The sequence below is a fragment of the Pinus tabuliformis genome, chromosome 8, assembly GCF_031772625.1.
Source record: "Pinus tabuliformis cultivar Carrire ecotype Pingquan chromosome 8, CPIR1, whole genome shotgun sequence".
NCBI classification, from domain to species: Eukaryota; Viridiplantae; Streptophyta; class Pinopsida; order Pinales; family Pinaceae; genus Pinus; species Pinus tabuliformis.
The window spans coordinates 1275501230-1275521563 of record NC_142294.1 but is presented as its reverse complement, the minus strand read 5'-3'; the positions used below and the strand labels follow the sequence as shown (position 1 = coordinate 1275521563).

The 20334-nt window shown below is 37.8% G+C and overlaps 2 protein-coding genes across 2 annotated transcripts in view; both read right to left on the bottom strand.

The window, feature by feature from the left end:
• The window catches only part of LOC149240046 (ER membrane protein complex subunit-like protein (Protein of unknown function DUF106, transmembrane)), a 36254-nt gene that overhangs the window by 7193 nt on the left and 8727 nt on the right, over window positions 1-20334 (bottom strand). The gene's annotated exons all lie outside the window — the stretch shown is intronic.
• On the bottom strand, window positions 14758-17584 carry LOC149240047 (uncharacterized). The gene is made up of 2 exons (XM_089367239.1): window positions 15472-17584; window positions 14758-15347 (listed from the first exon to the last, which is right to left on the bottom strand). The coding sequence occupies exon 1, from the start codon at window positions 17403-17405 to the stop codon at window positions 15717-15719; it is 1689 nt and encodes a 562-aa protein (XP_089223365.1). The 5' UTR covers window positions 17406-17584; the 3' UTR covers window positions 14758-15347; window positions 15472-15716.

The window sequence follows — 20334 nt, the reverse complement described above, 5'->3', positions numbered from 1 at the left end:
GTACAGGGTGAATGGCTCAGCCTTCCCTTGTGATACCCCGAGGCAACTTAGGGACAAGATGAATGGTTCCCCTGTCGAGGCATCCTACCCATGCAGTCTGGGACTCATGGGAAGTACCTCTCATCTGGCCAATGAGCAGGGAAATGGGGATAGGGACCATAGTAGTACTATCGATGGACGCATCATTGTATCTACCGTACTCCCTATGCTAGGAAGACCTCCATTGATCTGGGATCAATGAAACTGATCTGGGATCAGTATGAGTGATTTGAGACACTCTCTTTTGATATTGATCTGAGATCAATTGGAACTGACTTCGGGTCAGTAAGAGTGATATGACTCACTCTCTTGGAATTGATCTTGGATCAGTAAGAGTGATATGACACTCTCTTCATATGGAACTGACTTCGGGTCAGTAGAAAATGGTATGAAACATTCTCGATCAATTCTTCTTCTTCATGGTTTAGCAGAGCAGAGCAATGCAGGGCACTGACGGTAGAGATAGTACAGTCTGGCAGATGAATCAGCGGATGGAGTTCTCCCTAGTTGAGAGGGAGTGTTAAAATTGGAAACTAGGGTCAAACTCCATGTGAGTCATCTTATTTATGGCAGCTGATATTTTTCTTAGATCACTCTCATCGAGAGGTGTAAGATAGATCTAAAGATCATCGGATTCTGCTAAGTATTCATGGAGTTATGAATTTATTTGCGTTATAAGCCAATTCGTCAAGGTTGGCCAGAAACTAAATAACACCCACATGTGCTCAACGTTTTAGTATAAAAGGAGATGACTTGAGAGTCATTTCACACACACTTCTCTCTTGATTTCTCTCCACTTGTCTTGGCTTGTCTTCAGCGATTTATGTTTATGTTCTATCTGCAGTTTACTTTAATGTTGATGTGATTGCTAATCTGGAAAAGATATTGAGCTAACTGTAAAAATTTAAATAAATTGCTCTAAGCATAGAACATACCTAAACTTAACATAAAATACATCACAAGCAGTTATCGAAGTAAGAGAAATCACCTAATCTATATACCCCTAGAATTCTCAACAAAGGGAAAGGAATAAATTTAGCTTAAGAAACAACCAGCTGCACCTTGTGAAGATCATCTCCTTCTGAAGAAGAGAACAAACAGAAATTTCAATGAGCACATGCTTTATAAAACAACCATGACCCAACTTGCTATAGGCTAACTATAATTCTTCACTTGTTGCTTGTGAAGAATCTGAAGCATATACCCAAAATATGCCTCATGATCAATACAAGATACTTAATGATGATTTCTTACTTAATTTAATGGGAGCTTTTGCCTAGCTCCAGGGTCCAAATCTACTCTATTCTAATGAATTTGTGACATATACAAGATGTGCCTCTAGGTACATGGACTCTAAATTAGTGACAACACAAATTCCACCACACAATAATTAACACTTGGCCATAGAGGTGCAAAGGTACACTGATAGAATAGTATTAGAATGTTGCAATGTAGGTTGTCTTTTGATCATATAAGTGTAGTTGGATTATTAAAAGAAATGTATAATTTCCAGAGAACTAAATCGTGCCATTTCCCCCCAACTTTTTTAAAACAAAAAAGACAAATTTAATGTGTTTGAGGTACAGTATTGGAACATGGGTAGATTTGAATGACATTTATATTCAATCACTAGTAAATCATATATGGCGTTACAATATCAATATATGGTACAACTATATATGAAAAGGTATTTTAATATGCCTTGTGCAAGAAAAGCAGGAAATGCCTATTTATTAACAATGCAAACAAAACTACCAAATGCCCACTGCCCTTCCATTTTCTAAATAAACAAAAAATACAGAGATAGTTGAGAGTGCTAACAATTACCAGCTGAGGAGGAAGAATTAGATCTCTCACTTCCTTGTACATTTGGTCAAAACTTGTTTGATTTATGAAGTGCTTTTGTGGCAAGGTGCAAATCTATTAATTTTTCCTAAAACCTAGCACCCATAAATTCCTTGAAGTAGCAAATTACAAAACTACTCAAGAAATGCATAGCTAGATTCTTAACACAAGTAATGGAAGCAAAATTACACATAATCAATCTCAATTGCAATGACACAAACAAATTCTGCCCAATCAACAGTTCCTTAATTCTGAACTTACTTGGGCTCTCGTCCTAGGATAATGGCCTAACTATGAAAATTACAAATAAAAAATACTCTGGATTATATCTAGCGGATCAAGCCCTAGATTGGTCCTCAATCTCCTTCGCTGATATGGATCTCCAATGCTACACTTTTGCACTTCCTCGGACCCAGCACACTAGAGTATCACACTCCTCACTTAAGAAAATCCCTCCTTCAAAGACTAGTGTCGTTGTATGGTGTATATTTCTCCTCTTCTAGCCTCGCTTTTATAACTTTACATTGAACTAAATCCCTAACCCTAATCTCCAAAATTATTGAAATCGAGATTAGATCTCGCCTCACTTGAGATCAAGGGTTGAGATTAAAAACATAATCACTAAAGTAATTTGCTTTATTTTTCCTAAGTTTCTTTATCTCAATTAGCCAAGGCCCAACATAATAATTATGTGTTTTTCATAAGTTTAAACTTAGGCTAAGTTACATTAGCAACTTGCTCACTATTGAGCAAGTGTCCTAAGGAGATTTGCAGGTGACTTCTTGCACACATGTGCAAAAGTACCTTCCAAGCTACAAACATCAACACTCCCTCTTAACAAGGGTGGTACTTTTCCCCCTTGGAACTAGCTTCGTTTCCAAAATTGCATCCACTGCCTTGGTTGCTCCCTCTAAACAGAAAGCCTTCCCTACCACTTGGTCTGTAAACATCCTTGAAGTCCTACTCCCTTTGGTCTAGCTACTAGAAGCTTCCTGCTCCTGAACATCCTATAAGGTCATCCCATACCAAGAAACCTTCTTAACAGACTTCGATGAATCTTTCAACTACTCCTCCCCACGTGAACCTAAAGGCTAGCTCCCTCTAGGTTGCTCAACCTTCAAAGCTTCAAGCTCCTTGTTTTCTATCATTGCTCTACTTCTTGCGATCACTCGAATACGCTAGCCCTCTAGCCTATACAAGTTTCTCTCTCTAACTCCTATCACATCCCTCATCTGAGCCAGATCCCCTAGGTCTTATCAGTGCCTACCCATCCTAGAACACTACACAAAACCCCTTCTTCTATATCATAGAGAATGAGAGCAAACTCCACCCGAGTTCTAGCACCCACAATACATCCTTTACTTCTAACCTGCCTCCTAACTCAAGCTAGAATATCATTAATCCAATTCCCCACCCCCTTTACTGCATGTCTGGAATCAACACCAACCTCTACCTGCAGTTTTGGGTCCCACTTGGTAGGGTTGTTAAATAGCTCATGTGCCCCTATCATGTCATGTGGCTCCACTGTCTAGTAGTCGTGCACCCACTAGTATTGTGCTTGAGGAAAAGTAAGAAACATGTGTGAATTCGATTTAAAACTTCATGGCAAATGCCCCTTAAGCTTCTATTGATGCAGACAAAGTTGACAGTGTGCCTTTTCCACCCTTCTTCCACTCTAAACACTGTAAAGCATAGTGTTCTATCTTATGATAAGCAAAACACATGACTCTTTTTTTAGGTTGTGAGGTTGACTCCTCACCCCTGCTACTTGAACCTTTGCTCCTCATTGCCTGACTGGCAAGAGCAAGATTCTCATCATTCACACTCTTATGTTGTTCTCTACATAATGTTTTGTCCCAAATTTCCTTTCGAGTGAAGTCATCCCACAGCCTGCTCCAATCTAATAGTTCTCTCATGCTAGAACACTTGTCACAAAGGTAGCCATGGTTTTTTGAACCCACTCAAGGCTACTCATACAAGCTCCTCATCTAACACGACCAACATTGCACAAAGCAGGGATGTTTTTTGAAAGAGGGGACGCGGAAGCGTCATTTCCCAAAAATCTAGGAAGCGAAGTGTCTACTATATATATATATATATATATATATATATATATTTGCATTTATATTCAAAAAAAACATCCCAAATACCAAATTAGTTGTAGAAGACAAGAAAACATGCATATTTTTACATAAATCAATCAAGATAGATATGGCATCCATGATTCCATTGTACATCAATGATTAATTATTCGAGCATCAACCATCTAGATTCTAGCAATTACAAACAAACATCAAATTTTTAAGCATATTATAAAACATAAAACATTTAGAAGATAAATAATAAAATCATCAAACATTCAAGTAACTTATCTAGGAAGTGAGCAACTGTCAACATTAGTCATGTCCAAAATTCAAATAATAATGTTTACAAAATGGGCCACTTGGCCACCACCAATACTCAAGTACACATTGAACTAGGAAGAGTAAGACAAAAAAGTTCAAATTCACAACAAGCCTACAAGTCTAATCTGTGACAAAAGCAGTAAATTGTGAATATATCTACTAATCTCTCCTCCTTCCACCACGAAAAGTACATGGTGGTGGGCATTCACGTGGTCGCAATGAAGAAGATGGTGGTTGTGGAAGTTGTGGCACTGAAACTGATGAAGATGAAGCCCCTGTTTTTGGTGTTGAAACATGGAACCTGGGAACCAAGGTACCAGATGGGGGTGGCATCTCAACTCGATCATCATCATCTTGGATAAGAGCATCCTCTAATTGCTCTAATCACAACACTCCATCCTCCAAATTGGGCTCCTCTGGATTTTTGTCCCAAACCTTAAGGTCTTTATTAGTCTTTGCATCATCACATTAATGGGACAACAATCGCAAGTTGTAGTGAACATAAACCAAGCTCTTTGCTTGGTCTAAACTCAACATGTTCCTTTTAACGCTGTGGATGAAAGAATAAGAGCTCTAACACCTCTCTGCAGAAGAAATGTTTACCACCTGTGATAGCACCCACAATGCCATAGCCTGTAGAAGTGGAGTAGAACCTCCATGCATGTTCCACCACTCAAGAGAAGAAAAAGTCTCTCGATCTCTAATTGCATGCATGCCCCCAAATGGACCAATGTTAAGCATATAGTTGATCAAATATTTCCGTACCATGGCAGACTCCTCAACAGGGACTAATTTATCCAATCTAATAGTTCTCTCATGCTAGAATACTTGTCACGAAGGTAGCCCATGGTTTTCTAAACCCACTCAAGGCTATTCATACAAGCTCCTCATCCAACACGACCAACGTTGCACAAAGCGAGAACGTTTTTCGTAAGAGGGGACGCGCAAGCATCATTTCCCAAAAATCTAGGAAGCAAAGAGTCTACTATATATATATATATATATATATATATATATATATATATATATATGCATTTATATTAAAAAAAAAACATCCCAAATACCAAATTAGTTGTAGAAAACAAGAAAACATGCATATTTTTACATAAATCAAGATAGATATGGCATCCATGATTCCATTGTACATCAATGATTAATTATTCGAGCATCAACCATCTAGATTTTAGCAATTACAAACAAACATCAAATTTTTAAGCATATTGTAAAACATAAAACATTTAGAAGATAAATAATAAAATCATCAAACATTCAAGTAACTTATCTAGCAAGTGAGCAACTGTCAACATTAGTCATGTCCATAATTCAAATAATAATGTTTACAAAATAGGCCACTTGACCACCACCAAGACTCAAGTACACATTGAACTAGGAAGAGTAAGACAAAAAAGTTCAAATCCAAAACAAGCCTACAAGTCTAATCTGTGACAAAAGCAATAAATTGTGAATATATCTACTAATCTCTCCTCCTTCCACCACGAAAATACATGGTGGTGGGCCTCCACGTGGTCGCAAAGAAGAAGATGGTGGTTGTGGAAGTTGTGGCACTGAAACTGATGAAGATGAAGCCCTTGTTTTTGGTGTTGAAACATGGAACCTGGGAACCAAGGTACCAGATGGGGTGGCATCTCAACTCGATCATTATCATCTTGGATAAGAGCATCCTCTAATTGCTCTAATCACAACACTCCATCCTCCAAATTGGGCTCCTCTAGATTTTTGTCCCAAACCTTAAGGTATTTATTAGTCTTTGCATCATCATAGTAATGGGACAACAATCGCAAGTTGTAGTGAACATAAACCAAGCTCTATGCCCGGTCTAAACTTAACCTGTTCCTTTTAACACTGTGGATGAAAGAATAAGAGCTCCAACACCTCTTTCCAGAAGAAGTGTTTACCACCTGCGATAGCACCCACAATGCCAAAGCCTATAGAAGTGGAGTAGCACCTCCATGCATGTTCCACCACTCAAGAGAAGAAAAAGTCTCTCGATCTCTAATTGCATGCATGCTCCCAAATGGACCAATGTTAAGCGTATAGTTGCTCAACTATTTTCGTACCATGGCAGACTCCTCAACAGGGACTAATTTATCCAATGCTCTCATATAAGCCTCTAGAACCTCTGGATCTAGGTGTAGTTTTCTCCTGCTCCCCCCCCCCCGGGTGTTGGTGTTGAAAGCCATGATGGATGATAGTATTTTGGTGTCAGAACATATGCTAAGGCATGCAATGGAATGTTTAGCATATCCCATCGTTTTTCCACCTCTACACAAATATAATTGTACAAGGTTATATCTCTAGGCTCAACAATGTCTTTAATCTGCCACAACATGGATCTGAATTTGCAAACTTGATCATGTAATATATTGGTTTGGTAAATTGCAAAACATATTTACTCTAACCAAAATAACATGTCAAGAATAGTGTCCTTGGCTACATTAGCACCATCTCTATCAGTGTTAATTTCCTCCTGTGATTTAGAGGTCATCATATTAGTTAAAGCTTGTCTCACCTTCACTAGCCGCATAAAGGTGAGGTAATAACTTGCAAATCTTGTTTTTGCGGTTTAAGCAACTGCAACTTACTCCATAAAAATAGTTTACCCTTGTATGCCCTGTGATAAATTTAATGAGTTGCTTCCCTCTCTTGTAAAGCTCATTAATCCATCCACATTCTTTATGCTTCAAAATATCATGCATCAAAAGGTTCAATGTGTGCACCAAGCACCCAAACCAAAATATGTGTGGATGAGTATGCTCAATAAATTTTCTTGTTGCCTTACAATTTGTTGCATTATCAATGATCACTTGAACCACATTATTAGGACCAACATCTCTGATTGATTGCAATAGGAGATTTGCAAAGCTTTGGGAAGTTGCACTGATGGAGGAGTCATGACATGTAATAAATATTGCACCACTAGAAGAAACACCAAAAACATTTATCAAATGTTGGTTTCTAATATTTGTCCACCCATCTGATATAATGGATACCCCACAATCCACCCACTCATTTGTAAAACGTGTCAAAGCTCTTTGAACCTTTGCTTTTTTTCTTTCTAATAACATCGTTCTAGCTTTCTCATAGTTGGGGCTTTTGTATCCTTTTGGGGCTTCATTGATGGCCTTAACCATATCATGCCAATAAGGTGAGCAACGTTGCTGAAATTGGCCACTAGGGCCAAACTCCACATGGGTCATCTTATTTATGAAAACTGATATTTTTCTTGGATTCCTCTCTCCAAAGAGGTGTAGGATTGATCTAAAGATCATCCGATTATGACATGTACAAATGAAGTTATGAATTTATTTTGATTATGGTCAGATTGTCAAGGTCAGCCAACAAACTTATGTAGGCTCAGAAGCCCAACAATCACGTCTATTCATCCTCAACATTGCATATAAATAGAAGGTAGCCTCAATATTGACATATGCTCAATATGCTTAGAGCAGTTGTGGATCATGGATTCTCTTAAAGGCAAATCCTACTCTGATTATCGCAATATACAACAGTGGTTCCTAGCACATATGCTCAAATGGCTCATTAAAGATCTTCCTCAACCAAATGGCTTCATAATAAGCCATGCTTGTTGCTTTATACATTTAGCCTCAGCGGTGCTCCTAGAGCAATAGACTTCAATCTTTGATTCATCCACGAAATAAAAGTGGATCCCAAGAGATATAGCACCTAGATGTGCTCTTTCCATTCACCACACTACCAGCCCAGCCAACATCGGAATATCCATGGAATCTTAAATTCTTGGCAATGTACCTCAGACCATAGTTAATTGTATCACAGAGATATCTCAATAAGCAGCTATCCAATATATGAGGCTTAACCATAAATTGTCTCAGAGTCTTCGTAGCAAGGCATATGTCTAATCGGGTGTTTAACAAGAACACCAGGGCCCCCACAAGTTGTCTATATCTGGATCAGCAGCTTCTCCATTTTATCAAACCTTTAAGCTTAGGAAATAGTGCATCAAGGCTAGGTCTTTCATCTCGTCTTTAAAAGTCAACTCCCTCTTACATTGATAAATGAGAGGATCATGATATGTTAGACAAACATCATCAATAGTTGCATCTTCACAAACCAATCATCATAGCTTGACCATAGCTCCCTCTGAATATTAGGAAAGTGGCCCTGTCCAAAGCATAACCATCGAGCTATCTGCAACCTGCTACCTTTCCTACCATTAATCCTTTGGTCCATGTGCCAAAGTCATCCAATCATAATCATGCAGCTTCTCATGTAACAAAGATATATTGAATCATCATCAAAGTCATTTGTCTTGCCTCCATCAACGTCCTTTGACACGGTCTTCCTTTTTGTAATAATCATTGGGCAAGAAGAGTCATCAAGCCATTCTGTCAGGGATTCTATAGCTCCCTTTGAAGACTTACTTCAATTGGTCATCTAGCCTTCAACAGTGTGCAATGCAGCAACTGTATCAGCAAACTTCTAGGAAGCTTGCTTTAAATCAAAGAAAAAAAACTCTAAAGAATCATCATGGTCCTCCTTCAACTAGGTTGAAGAAATCCTCCCATGAGATTATCCAAAACCAGTTACCTTATTTCTTTATTGCTAGATGACTACTACCAATGCATCAAACTACTCAATCCATTATAAGGAGGTTCTTCTCATCCAAGCATCTGTATCCATACGACCATTCTTCATAAAATCCTAGCTTTACATATCAAAGTGCCCAATGATCCAACCAAAAACAGGGTCCTCTCAGTTCCCTCCTTCCAATGCTTTCTTCATGAGGCACCTGCAATGATCATTAACAAGCACTACCAAGCACAATATGTGATAATAAAATCATGAGATCAAAATAACAATCTAGGGTTTCCATGCAACAATGGAGGATGGAATCCTAGGGTTTTTAAATACAAACCCTAGACCTAAAAATCAAATCATCGTCCTCATCAATCATTATGGGGTTTATCATATATGCCCTAGATTCTTCACAGACCCTAGAAATCATGAGATAGGGTTCTCATAAGGGAACTAGTAAAATAGGGTTAAGAGTTTTCATTTGGCTAGGGTTTCTCATGAACCATCAAGTGTTATCAAAACTAACAAACCCTTCTATCATATAAACATCTAACCCTCTATCATTTCAGACCCTTAGACAGAAATAACATATATTATACACACCCTAGCATTTACATACCTCTGTGCTTCATAATCATAAGGGTTGCTCCAAGGGCCTGCTCCAAGATGCCATGTACTTGCTCTCAAAAGAGGAAACTTCCAAAGTTTCTCATATTGCAACCTTTATCACCATATTCTTTCTTAGCTTCTGAACTTTTGTCTGCTTCAAGACTTCCTTCTGATTATGACTCGTACAAATATTGTCTTTAATGTTGCCATTGATCAACAAGGATCTTCAAGGATTAGCTTTCCATTTCTCACTATTACAAGAAAAACTCCTTTCTTTGATGGTAGCTTTTCTTGAAGACAAGACCCTAGGTCTAGAATTTTGAACTGCCTTTCAAAATATGTTTTGAATGCTACTATATATATAATCTTCTTCAAAAGACAGTTGGACTTCAAATGAGTACCCTAGTTGTAGGAGAAAAGTCTTTTTAAAAACAACATATATAAATAAATGCCTTTGATGATCACACAGTCCAAATTTATACTCCACGGGTTGGCTCTTTGAGCAAGATTGCATTGAATGACTATATATGTCTTAAGGTTGTGCATATTTACCACACCCTCTTATTCTCTTCATCTGGCTTCAGTGATCTTCCAAACTCGGATTTCATGTATACAGAATTGAGGCTTTCAAGTATCTAGACCTGTAGAATAGGACTGCGATTTCTTTGAGGTATAGTGACCATAGATCAGCTCCCTTTTATTGTTCAAGCTTCAGAACTATTCTTCTCTTCCACAGGAGTCTCGGCTCCTTCTTGGGTTATTAGGAATTCCAAGTAGATCTTCCAAGTTGAACTTCAAAAATTCTTATACTAAGAGGAGGAGTTGGCTTCTCTTCTTGTAATCTGAAGCTTTAAGTCAAGCCATTTATGCCTAGAACTCAAGGGAGACTCAGCTCCTTCTTTCCAAGGTGACTAAAGTCACTCTTATAGCCTTCAATTTGAACACAAGATCCTTTTAGTGTATTATCCTTCAAGAGTTCGGCTTGTAGTTCAAGAGGGACTTCTTCTTGCACGTACAAGGTTTCATATACAGAAATTCGAGCTTCAGACTCAGAGTTGCGCTACCTTTTTCAAGGGGATCGGACCTTCATAGGCTAGAGGATTAGCCTTCCAAAACAACGCTTGTAAGACCATAAACTAATTCCGATTTGTTGGCTTCTTTTGCTAGCTATAAGGACTACTCCAAATTCACGAAGACAACCCTTCCAAAAATCAGATTACTTACAAATATGCTCAGAATTCAGATTTCAGAACTTGGAAGATGATTTCAATCCTTAATTCATGATTACAGGACTTCGCTCTCCTTGAGAGATTATTCGGACTTGAGAGGGCTTCAAAACTAGCCCTTCGACCTTCTTAAGTTGTGCTTTGGTCCTTCATGAGCAGAGCTCTTAAGCTCTCTCTTCTTGAGAGGGACTGCGGTCATATCATAGAGGAGGGATAATGAAAATGCCCAAAACTTTGACATTCCATGGAGAGTTTTCCTTCTAGAGGCAAGGCCTTAACGGAGCTATTAATATGGCCATTCAAACTTTGTGAACAGAGCCACTATGTTGTACCAAAAGCTTTCTTTGCTCTGAGATGAAGATTGGTCACCCATATAGAGTACAGATTTTGGATCACTTCTCATATCAGAATTGCTTCCTATGATAAGATGCTCATCCTTGTATGGCAATTGGACTAGCTCCTTGGACTTATAGCACAAAGTTCATGGGTATTTGCTATGTCACAGGGTTCGCCGAATTTGAAGGTTTAGGTTCGTAATTCGGCGAACCTCAAAAAAAATTTGAAATTCGTTCAGGTTCGCCGAACCTGAAATTCGAACCCGAAGGCGAACCTAATCGAATTCGAACCTGAACGCAACCTAAACCTAAACGCGAATTTAATCGAATTTTTTTAAGGTTCGATTTAGGGCTCTGCTTCTAAATTTTATTAAAAAGGAGCCCCCCCTATGTCTTTTTATTCATGTCGCTTCTCGTTGCCACGCGCATGTTCGCACGTCTCCGCCCTCGAAGTCTCCTTTTGCGGTGCGTTGGTTTTACGCTACCTATATGTGGATAACAACAACACGAGTGTGGACTTTCAAACGCTTACTCGCTTTTTCCTTTCACTGATTTAGAATACATAAGATAATATGTCGTATAAATTTAAGCAGGCAACTCTTTTGAATTATTTATATTCGTAAGGAGGAACAGCCCACTTTTCCGACATTTTCAAGCATCTGTACTTAGTTCCTTTTCACTAGTATTCGTGGCACATTCACTATTTTGGATAAGTAGCAACGTTTTAAGTTTTGGTTTTAGTGCCATAACCTTTTTATTATACGGGCACCACAAGTTTTATGAGGCTATGAACTCTCAAATGAAAATATATAAATATTACTATTCGAGAATCGATTGTCATTTTATGAAATGAGTGTACATGTTTGCCATATAGTTTATATTTGATGATAAATATGTAAATATGTTATATTTGTTATATAACAAAATATTTTTTATTATTTTAAAATTTGTTAGAGATTTCGTATCTCTTTTCAGTTTTGCTTTTCAGTGGAATTGATGGCATATCCATTTTTTTTAAAAGTGAAAATGTTTAAAGTTTTGGACCTTGGTTTTATATGTAAACTTTTTTTAATGATACACGAGGATTATGAGGAAAATATGGAAATGTTTTTTTTGATATCCATGGATGTGAACTGACTATACGTGTTTTCCATGAAGTGTGTATTTTATGATACATATTTAAATATGTTATATTTAATATATTTAAAAATATTATATCTATATCTATATATGTGTGTGTGTGTGTGTGTGTGTGTGTGTGTGTGTGTATTATTAAAAATATGTATAGTCGAACCTAATGTCGAACCTCATTCGAACCTGATCAGAAAATTCGAATTCGAATCGAACTTAATCGTTGTCGAATTCGAATTCGAACTCGAACCGTGTGACATAAAGTATTTGTTCTTTACTCATTGGACTGTAATTCGGCCACTGATTAGGGATTCCAAAATTAAAGATTTCTCCCTCTAGGAATTTGGTCTTAGATGACCTGCTTCCACTCTTTCTATTTTGAAGATTTTAGAGACCCTTTTCTTCTAGCAACATAGTCATAAAATATGTGCACTTATAGTCCACTTCATGTTGTCTTATTTTCAGACTTGTAAAGGGAGGAGACCATGGAGACTTGTCAACAAACTTCTCCTTGTGATTGCTTTCTCTTTCACTCTTGCTTGGGCTTGTCCTCACCTAGGCTCTGATACCATGTTAATTTTAGTTAACATGTTCTTTGCTTTGGACAATTACTTCGATGTTCCATGTTAACCCAATTAACAATTCCATTTCATTTCCATTAGCAATCACATAAAACACTATCACATTGATAATAACTGCAGAAAAAACAATAAACAAATGCAGAAGACAAGCCAAGGCAAGAGAACACAAGAATTTTGCTCAAGCCAAGGAAAAACCCCAAGATGGGGAAGACCCTTGATCAATTCTTCTTATTATCAAATGTTCAGCAGAGAGAGAGAGAGTACAATAATTCAAAGTCAAAATTGACTTGCCAATTTAATGATCCAATACCACTGCCCTGGTGAAATAGATGGCCCACTCAAAACTACAATTCTTACACTCTGTTAACAATAGTCAAACTACCCTAACCAGTGGTCAACGCAACAGCAAAAGTATCCTTCTTGAGCTTAGTCGAAGGCAGTCAAACTCAATCATCCTTGCTGGTAAAATAGCAGCAAAAACAGTCATCAAATCAGTGGTCAAACCAAGTCAAATGATGATGTCACCCTGCGGTCAAAACAATTCTGCAAGTATGTGGTCAACACTAGTCAAACAACCCATATTTCCTCGATGTTTGTGCCCAACAACTCGTCACTCCAAGATCAAATTTTTGGTGGTCAAATGAAGTCAAACCAATGAAGGAAACTCGGTCAAACAGTCCTGATGCAGAAAGTTAACCCAAAGAGTCAAAGATGCCTCCAAAAATATCGCACATGTGAAGAAGAAAGGTCACCTTGCAGCCTATACCTAAGTTACCGAAAACGCGGATCCTCGTTTCCGATATGGAAATGGATATGATTCTTGTCCAAAACGCTGTAAAAACGTTTTTGTGTCGTTTCAAAAAATCGAAAACTTTAGCTTTGGAATTGGATAAGTTTCCAAGGGATTTAAATTTTTTGGATCCGCTTCTGGATTTCTGGAAACAGATCCACGAAAATCGTGATCTAAATCCACCCTAAAAATGTTAAAAAGCGTGAAAATTTGTATAGCCATAAATAAATAATAAAAAGGAAGAAATCAAATTTGCAAATAAACTCACTATAAACACAATCTCATAACGTCTCTTCTAAATCTTTAGAAACAACAACACTCCATATATTTATCAAGGATTCTTACTAAGAAAAAGATAGATCTTCAAAAATGCAAACAAAAGTGTTTGATGAATGTCTTTGTAAAGAGATTTATTTGAGCAATTAATTTTCAGTTTGGTTAAGGTTTTGTTATTTGTCATTGATTTTGCTCTTGATTTCATAAATCCCTCCAATATAACAAATCTTCTCTAGCCAATCTTTTGACTGCATATAGACAAGAGACCAAGCTGACGTTGAGAAGATTGAAATTTTCAAATAGGTCTTGACGAAATATCCCAATGATCTCATGGGCCTTTTAATTGCCATGCATGGAAGATAGATATCATCTGCCATGCATGACACGTTCTTTGAAGGAGTTGGACCCGAAAGCACAAAGGTTGTAGCATTTCTAATTACATTACTAATGATGATGATAATATGTTGAATTTTATAATAATCACTAATGATGATGACAATGTTTATGTTGAATTGATGATGATGATTTGTTTATATTGATTATGTATTTTTAGACATGGATTCTAGATTCTAAAAGATGAATGGTAATATATATATAGATATATATATATATACATATATATATATACATATACATATATATACATATATATATACCAATGTTGCACACATCGCGATCGGGATTTAATCGGCGCCGGGAAAAAAGCGGAAAAAATCGTTAAAATCGGAAAAAAAAAAAAAGCGGGAAAAAATCGTTTGGCACAAAAATATTCATTTTTTTTCAATTTTTTTCAATTTTTTTAATATCTAAACCATCTACAACATAAAATAAATACATTGACACATAAATATGATAAAAAAACTAATATATAAGATGTTCAATATCATTTCTAGCGCTAAAATCACACATAACATTGAATCATGTCCTGAATAGTAAGTCCTGACTCCTGAGTCCCAAGTCCAACTCAGCCTCAAAATATCAACAAAAAATATGATAATGTATCTCATCATGTCATAATGTCATATACAATAAAATGAAAGTCTAATCCTATTGATTTCCTCTGCCCCTCTTGCGAGAATATGGCACAGCTTTCTCTTTCCCTCTAGATGTAGAAGCTGGTGCCTGTGGTGGTGGAAATGGCAGTGGAGTCTGACGTGCTCTAGAAGCTGAAGAACTAGTAGTAGCAGCTACAGGAGGCTGAGGTGGACGGAGACCACGTCCTCTACTGGTGGTAGTGGTAGCCCGGGTAGCCCGGGTAGGCGGTGTCACCTCCTCCTCCTGCTCCTCCAACTCCTCCTCCTCCTGCTCCTGCTCCTCCTCCTCCTCCTCCCCCCTCCTCCTCCCCCTCATCCTGCACTAACCAATCCTCAGTGGGATCCATGAGAGGCCTCTCGGTCTCAACCCTCCATTCAGCAGTGGTGTCAATCCCATCCAATGAGATGGCTTCCGTATCAGGTGTCTTCTCTAGTTGTTTCACCCACAATCGAAGATTGTAGTAGACATAGACCATGTCATTAAGTCTATGGGACTCCAACCTGTACAAAGTTCATGAAATAATAAATTAATAATTAATATTATAAAAAAAATATTGTTTAAAACTTTAATGAATTCAAAAATTTATTTGGAAATTTGCAATATTTTAAATGTTTAAGTGTTAACCTATTGCGCTTCTTGTTGTGTATTTTTTCAAATACACTCCAATTGCGCTCACATCCCGAGGAGCTGCATGTTTGGCTGAGGATCCGCACGGCAAGATTTTGCAAAAGGGGTACTCTGCCACCATACATCTTCCACCATGCGTCTACAACAAAATTACAAAGAAAATTTTAAATAAACATAAGAAAAAAATGGAATTTGAAGAAACAATGAAATTTGAAACAAAGTTACAAAGTACATACTACAAACTAAAAAATACCTGGCATTTTAACCGTCCTATCAATGACAGCCATCTCAAAGCCAAATGTGCCAGCTGACAACTTATATTGCTCAATTTGTCTAGAGACCTCCATACGTTCTTCTGAAGTTCTCACCATCTTCTGGACACAGGTTAATAATCCTTCCACGACCTCAACATCAAAATTAAACCCACATGCATAAGAAAATGCAGGGTTCAGGAAAAGGCCAGCAGCATGAATGGGACGATGGAGTGTGTTGTTCCATCGCTCATCAATGACGTTCCATAGAAGGAGTTGTCTTTGGAACCCATCATCTCCCTTGTCATCATAGTAGGACCGAATGGCTTCTTTGGCCCTATCCATGGCTTCATACAAATAGCCCATTGCGGGCTTCTCACCATCAACCAACCGAAGAACCTTTACCAAAGGTTCTGTAACAGCGCACACCTCCTGCACTCCCGCCCAGAAGTCCTCCTGGTATGAAACTAGTCTGCAGACGGCCTCTCCTTCTGGTTTGCGGCTCATTGTCGAAGCACGCCACTCCTCTGAAAGAAACATTCTCTTCAAATCCCACATAGAATTCAAGAGGGATTGAAGAGATATGAAACTCGTCGCAAACCGTGTAATGGCGGGGCGCACCAACTCTTTGTTGTTGGTGCATTTTCTCATCAAGCTAAGCACAGATGTGTGATTGTAAATAAATTTTGTGATGCTTTTTGATGAGTCAACAACCTCTTTGACAAAGGGAATTTTCCCAATGTCCTCTAACATCAAATCAATACAATGGGCAGCACAAGGTGTCCAAAATAAAGTAGGATGCCTGTCCATAAGCATTCTACCAGCAGCAACATAATTTGCAGCATTGTCCGTTATGACTTGGACAACATTTTCTGCACCCACCTCCAAAATAAACACATCCAGCAAATCACATAAATTTTTTGCATCTTTGATTTGATGAGTTGCATCAACAGATTTGATAAACATAGTCCCCAAGGGACAACTAACCAAGAAGTTTATAAGGGTTCTCCCCTTTTGGTCAGTCCAACCATCTGACATAACAGTGCATCCTGTTTGTGCCCATGATGCCCTAAAATCCTCCAATCTTTGGGTGCAGTCACGCTTTTCATCTTGAAGAAGCCGGCCTCTGAAATCATGAAGAGAAGGGAGTTTGTACCCCGGGCCAACACTGGCAACAGCATCAAGAGTAGGTTGGAAAAATGGATTATTCCTTATAATGCTGAAAGGAATATCACTCCAGAGGAGAAATTTTGTCATCAACTTGTCAGCTTTTTCTTTTTCAGTTCTTTTTAGCATTGAACCAATAGTTGGTTGTGAACCAGGTGTGGTTCGAGGAACAAAATATGATGATGCAGCTACCGGATTGACTGACGCTGCAGTAGAACCTGTGCCACTTGGCCCACTTCCTTCAGCTGACCTTTTTAGTTGCCTTTTGAGTTCTTCTTTGGCGTCTCTAGTGTGCTCTAATTCTCCCAATGCTCTCATGGCTTTTTGGATAATTTCAGCATTTGTCTTTAGACAGGGCACCACATCACGTCCAGGGATTTGTGCAAGGTGGAACTTCAACCTGTACACCCCCCCGAATATTTCCTTTCCACACAACTTGCAATACAAGTTTTGTCTATCATTCGGAGTTTTAGGGTCACCATATTCCCAGAAAGGATCCAATTTCCTTGGCATGTTTGTTTTTGAATTTTGAATTTGCAAACCTATGGAAAAATAAGGATTAGGAAATAGGAATTTAGGATTACATAAATGATAATAGTAAATACAAATTACAATTTAGCATTTGCAAAATTACAAGCTAATTATTTCCAAAATCCCAATTTCTAAACCCAAGTTACCCAACCAAATGCCAAAAAACAATGAAAAATCAAAAAAAATAAACAATGTTTAAACTTTAAAGAAAATGAGAAAATAAAAATCAAAAATTGGTTCTCATAGTCATAACAAATAACCCATCCCAAATCAATGAAAAATTTCCAAAAATTCTTTAAAAACAATGAAAAACAAAGTTTTTATAGAACCAAAACAAAAAAAAATTAATCTACATACCTGGTTTATGGACAAATTGGCGATCTTGGCTTGGATTCCTCCTAAAATCGCTTCGATTCGCTCCCACAACGGACGGCAACCCTCTCCCTCACTTCTTCTCCTTCTCCTCCGCGGCGGACTGCTGAATGAATAAAAAAAAATTCGTTTTTTCCATATAAAACCCCGCTGCCCGCGCCCCTCGCGATTTAATGCGAAAAAATCGCGATTTTATCGAAAAAATCGCGATTTTTTCGATAAAAATCACTATAAAAAAAAAGCGGCGATTTTTTGGATAAAAATCGCGCTTTGAATCGGCAATTTAAAAAAATCGCGATTTTACGATTTAATCGCGATGTGTGCAACACTGATATATACATATACATATATACATACATATATATATATATATATATATATATATATATATATATATATATATATTCCTCGCCGTATCGTATTTTGATTTTTGAAAATTTGTCGTATCCATTTCAAACCTCATATCCATATCCGTTTCAGTGCAACTTAGGTCTGTACGACCCAATCAATGAAGGAGAGTGAAGAATATGTTGTATGATGAATGTGCCAAATGAGGTTGGAGGTCTCCTCTATTTATATGTGATGGACGAGGGTCAATTTGTCCAACTTGACCCCAAGCCAACCTTGACAAATTGCAGATGTGTTGGCTTGAATTAAAAAACATATTTCTCCTTGTCCAAATTTAGTGATCTTTAGGTCAATTTTGGTCCTCTCGAAAAGAGGAATTCAATCCAATAATCAACTTCTTCAAATGAGTTGTCCAAAGTGGAATTTGGCCCTAGTTGCACATTTTAAGAATAGGTGTTTGTGATAATGTGGCAGCAAAGTGGAAATGCTTCATGGCAGCTACCATGGTCATAGGACCAACTGATGGAGGTCCATCATCCTAAGTGTATACATGAATGAAGGGAGCAATCATGAAGGCATGAGTTACCCCTTTCCTCAACCTACTTTTTCTACCCCTTTGGTGTCCCTTTTACTTCTTTTTTATAATGATGAGTTAGCTTCTTGCTCATCAAGGTTGGGGCATGCAAGGGTTCCTTTATTATGTGATGGAGCATCAAGTGCTCAACAACTGGGTGATGGCTAATGAGGTGGATAGAGCTCATGTAAGGCTTTTTCCCACACGCTAATTAATGTCCCGGCCATCTTTTGCATTTCAACTTTTCCTTTTCTTTCATTGTGGCCCTCTTATGCTTTTACATTTCTTTTCGCCGCATCAACCTTCAAAGTAAATTTTATGACCCAAACTCAAGCATGAGGATATGAGGGTGCCAATCACAATGAACCAATGACAACAAACCCAAAGGATGGATATGAAATCAGGGGAACGGTAAAAATTGGTAAGTATGGAAAGGTCATAGACACACAACTTCAATCCAAGTTTCCCAAGTAGATAATCGTAAGGCCTCATAGGAGGTCCCATTGGACTAAGGTCAAAAACTAACCCCCCTAGTAAGGTGAAAGAACAAGTTTATAGTCAAAATAAATTAATCATCTAGACCCCCTCCTTAATCCATGTTAGAATGCCAAGATTAATTAAAAGCACATGATTGCAAAATGGTGAAAGTACCTATCAGATGGTGACCCACCTTCCTTTAAGAGGAATGTCAAATGGAGAGAGGTGTTTGACCGATGAAAATGGTTAAAGAATATGGCATATCATCATAAATTGAGCAACGTAGGGATATTTCCTTGTTGGTTGTCCAAAAAAAAAATCTCCTATGGGGTTACCCACTTTTTGATGGGTAACAATACCAAAAGCTAGGAAGAGGGCTGGAGAGTACTCATGCTTTCCCATTGTTGTGATGTGGATTTCCAATGTCTGTTGTGGTCACTTGGGTGACTCTTATACTAATTACAATAGATAGTAATGTGAAAGATATGAAGGAAAAATAAAAACCTTTAGGATAATTAAAGTTAACTTCAAGACACTTCCTTGAAAGGAGAGGGTATGTTATGCCACATATTATTTAATATATTAATAATAAATAATAAATACTACATGAAGCAGATAAATAAATGGTATTAGAATAATAGAAATATGATGATAATTAAAATAAAAGCTAATAACAGCATGAGGATAATAACAGTCTTAAGAAAAGCTCAATTAAGAAAAAGTTAAAAAGCAGCATTATTGATTACTTAAATGACAAGTGGAACCTGTGCATGGATGGAGAAGAAAAATTGTTAAAATTGGCAACTAGGGCCAAACTCCACATGGGTCGTCTTATTTATGGCAGCTGATATTTTTCTTGGATTCCTCTCTCCGAAAGGTGTAGGATTGATCTAAAGCTCATCCCATTCTGACATGTACAAATGAAGTTATGAATTTATTTTGATTATGGACAAATTGTCAAGGTCGGCCAGCGAACTCATGTAGGCTCAGAAGCCCAACAATCACGTCTATTCATCCTCAGCGTTTGCCTATAAATACATGATGCCTCCTCATTTGAACACACTTCACTTCTCACACATCTCTCTCCTCACATGATTGGGTACGGATTTCTGGGCAACCTCTCCACACATGCGAAGAAGA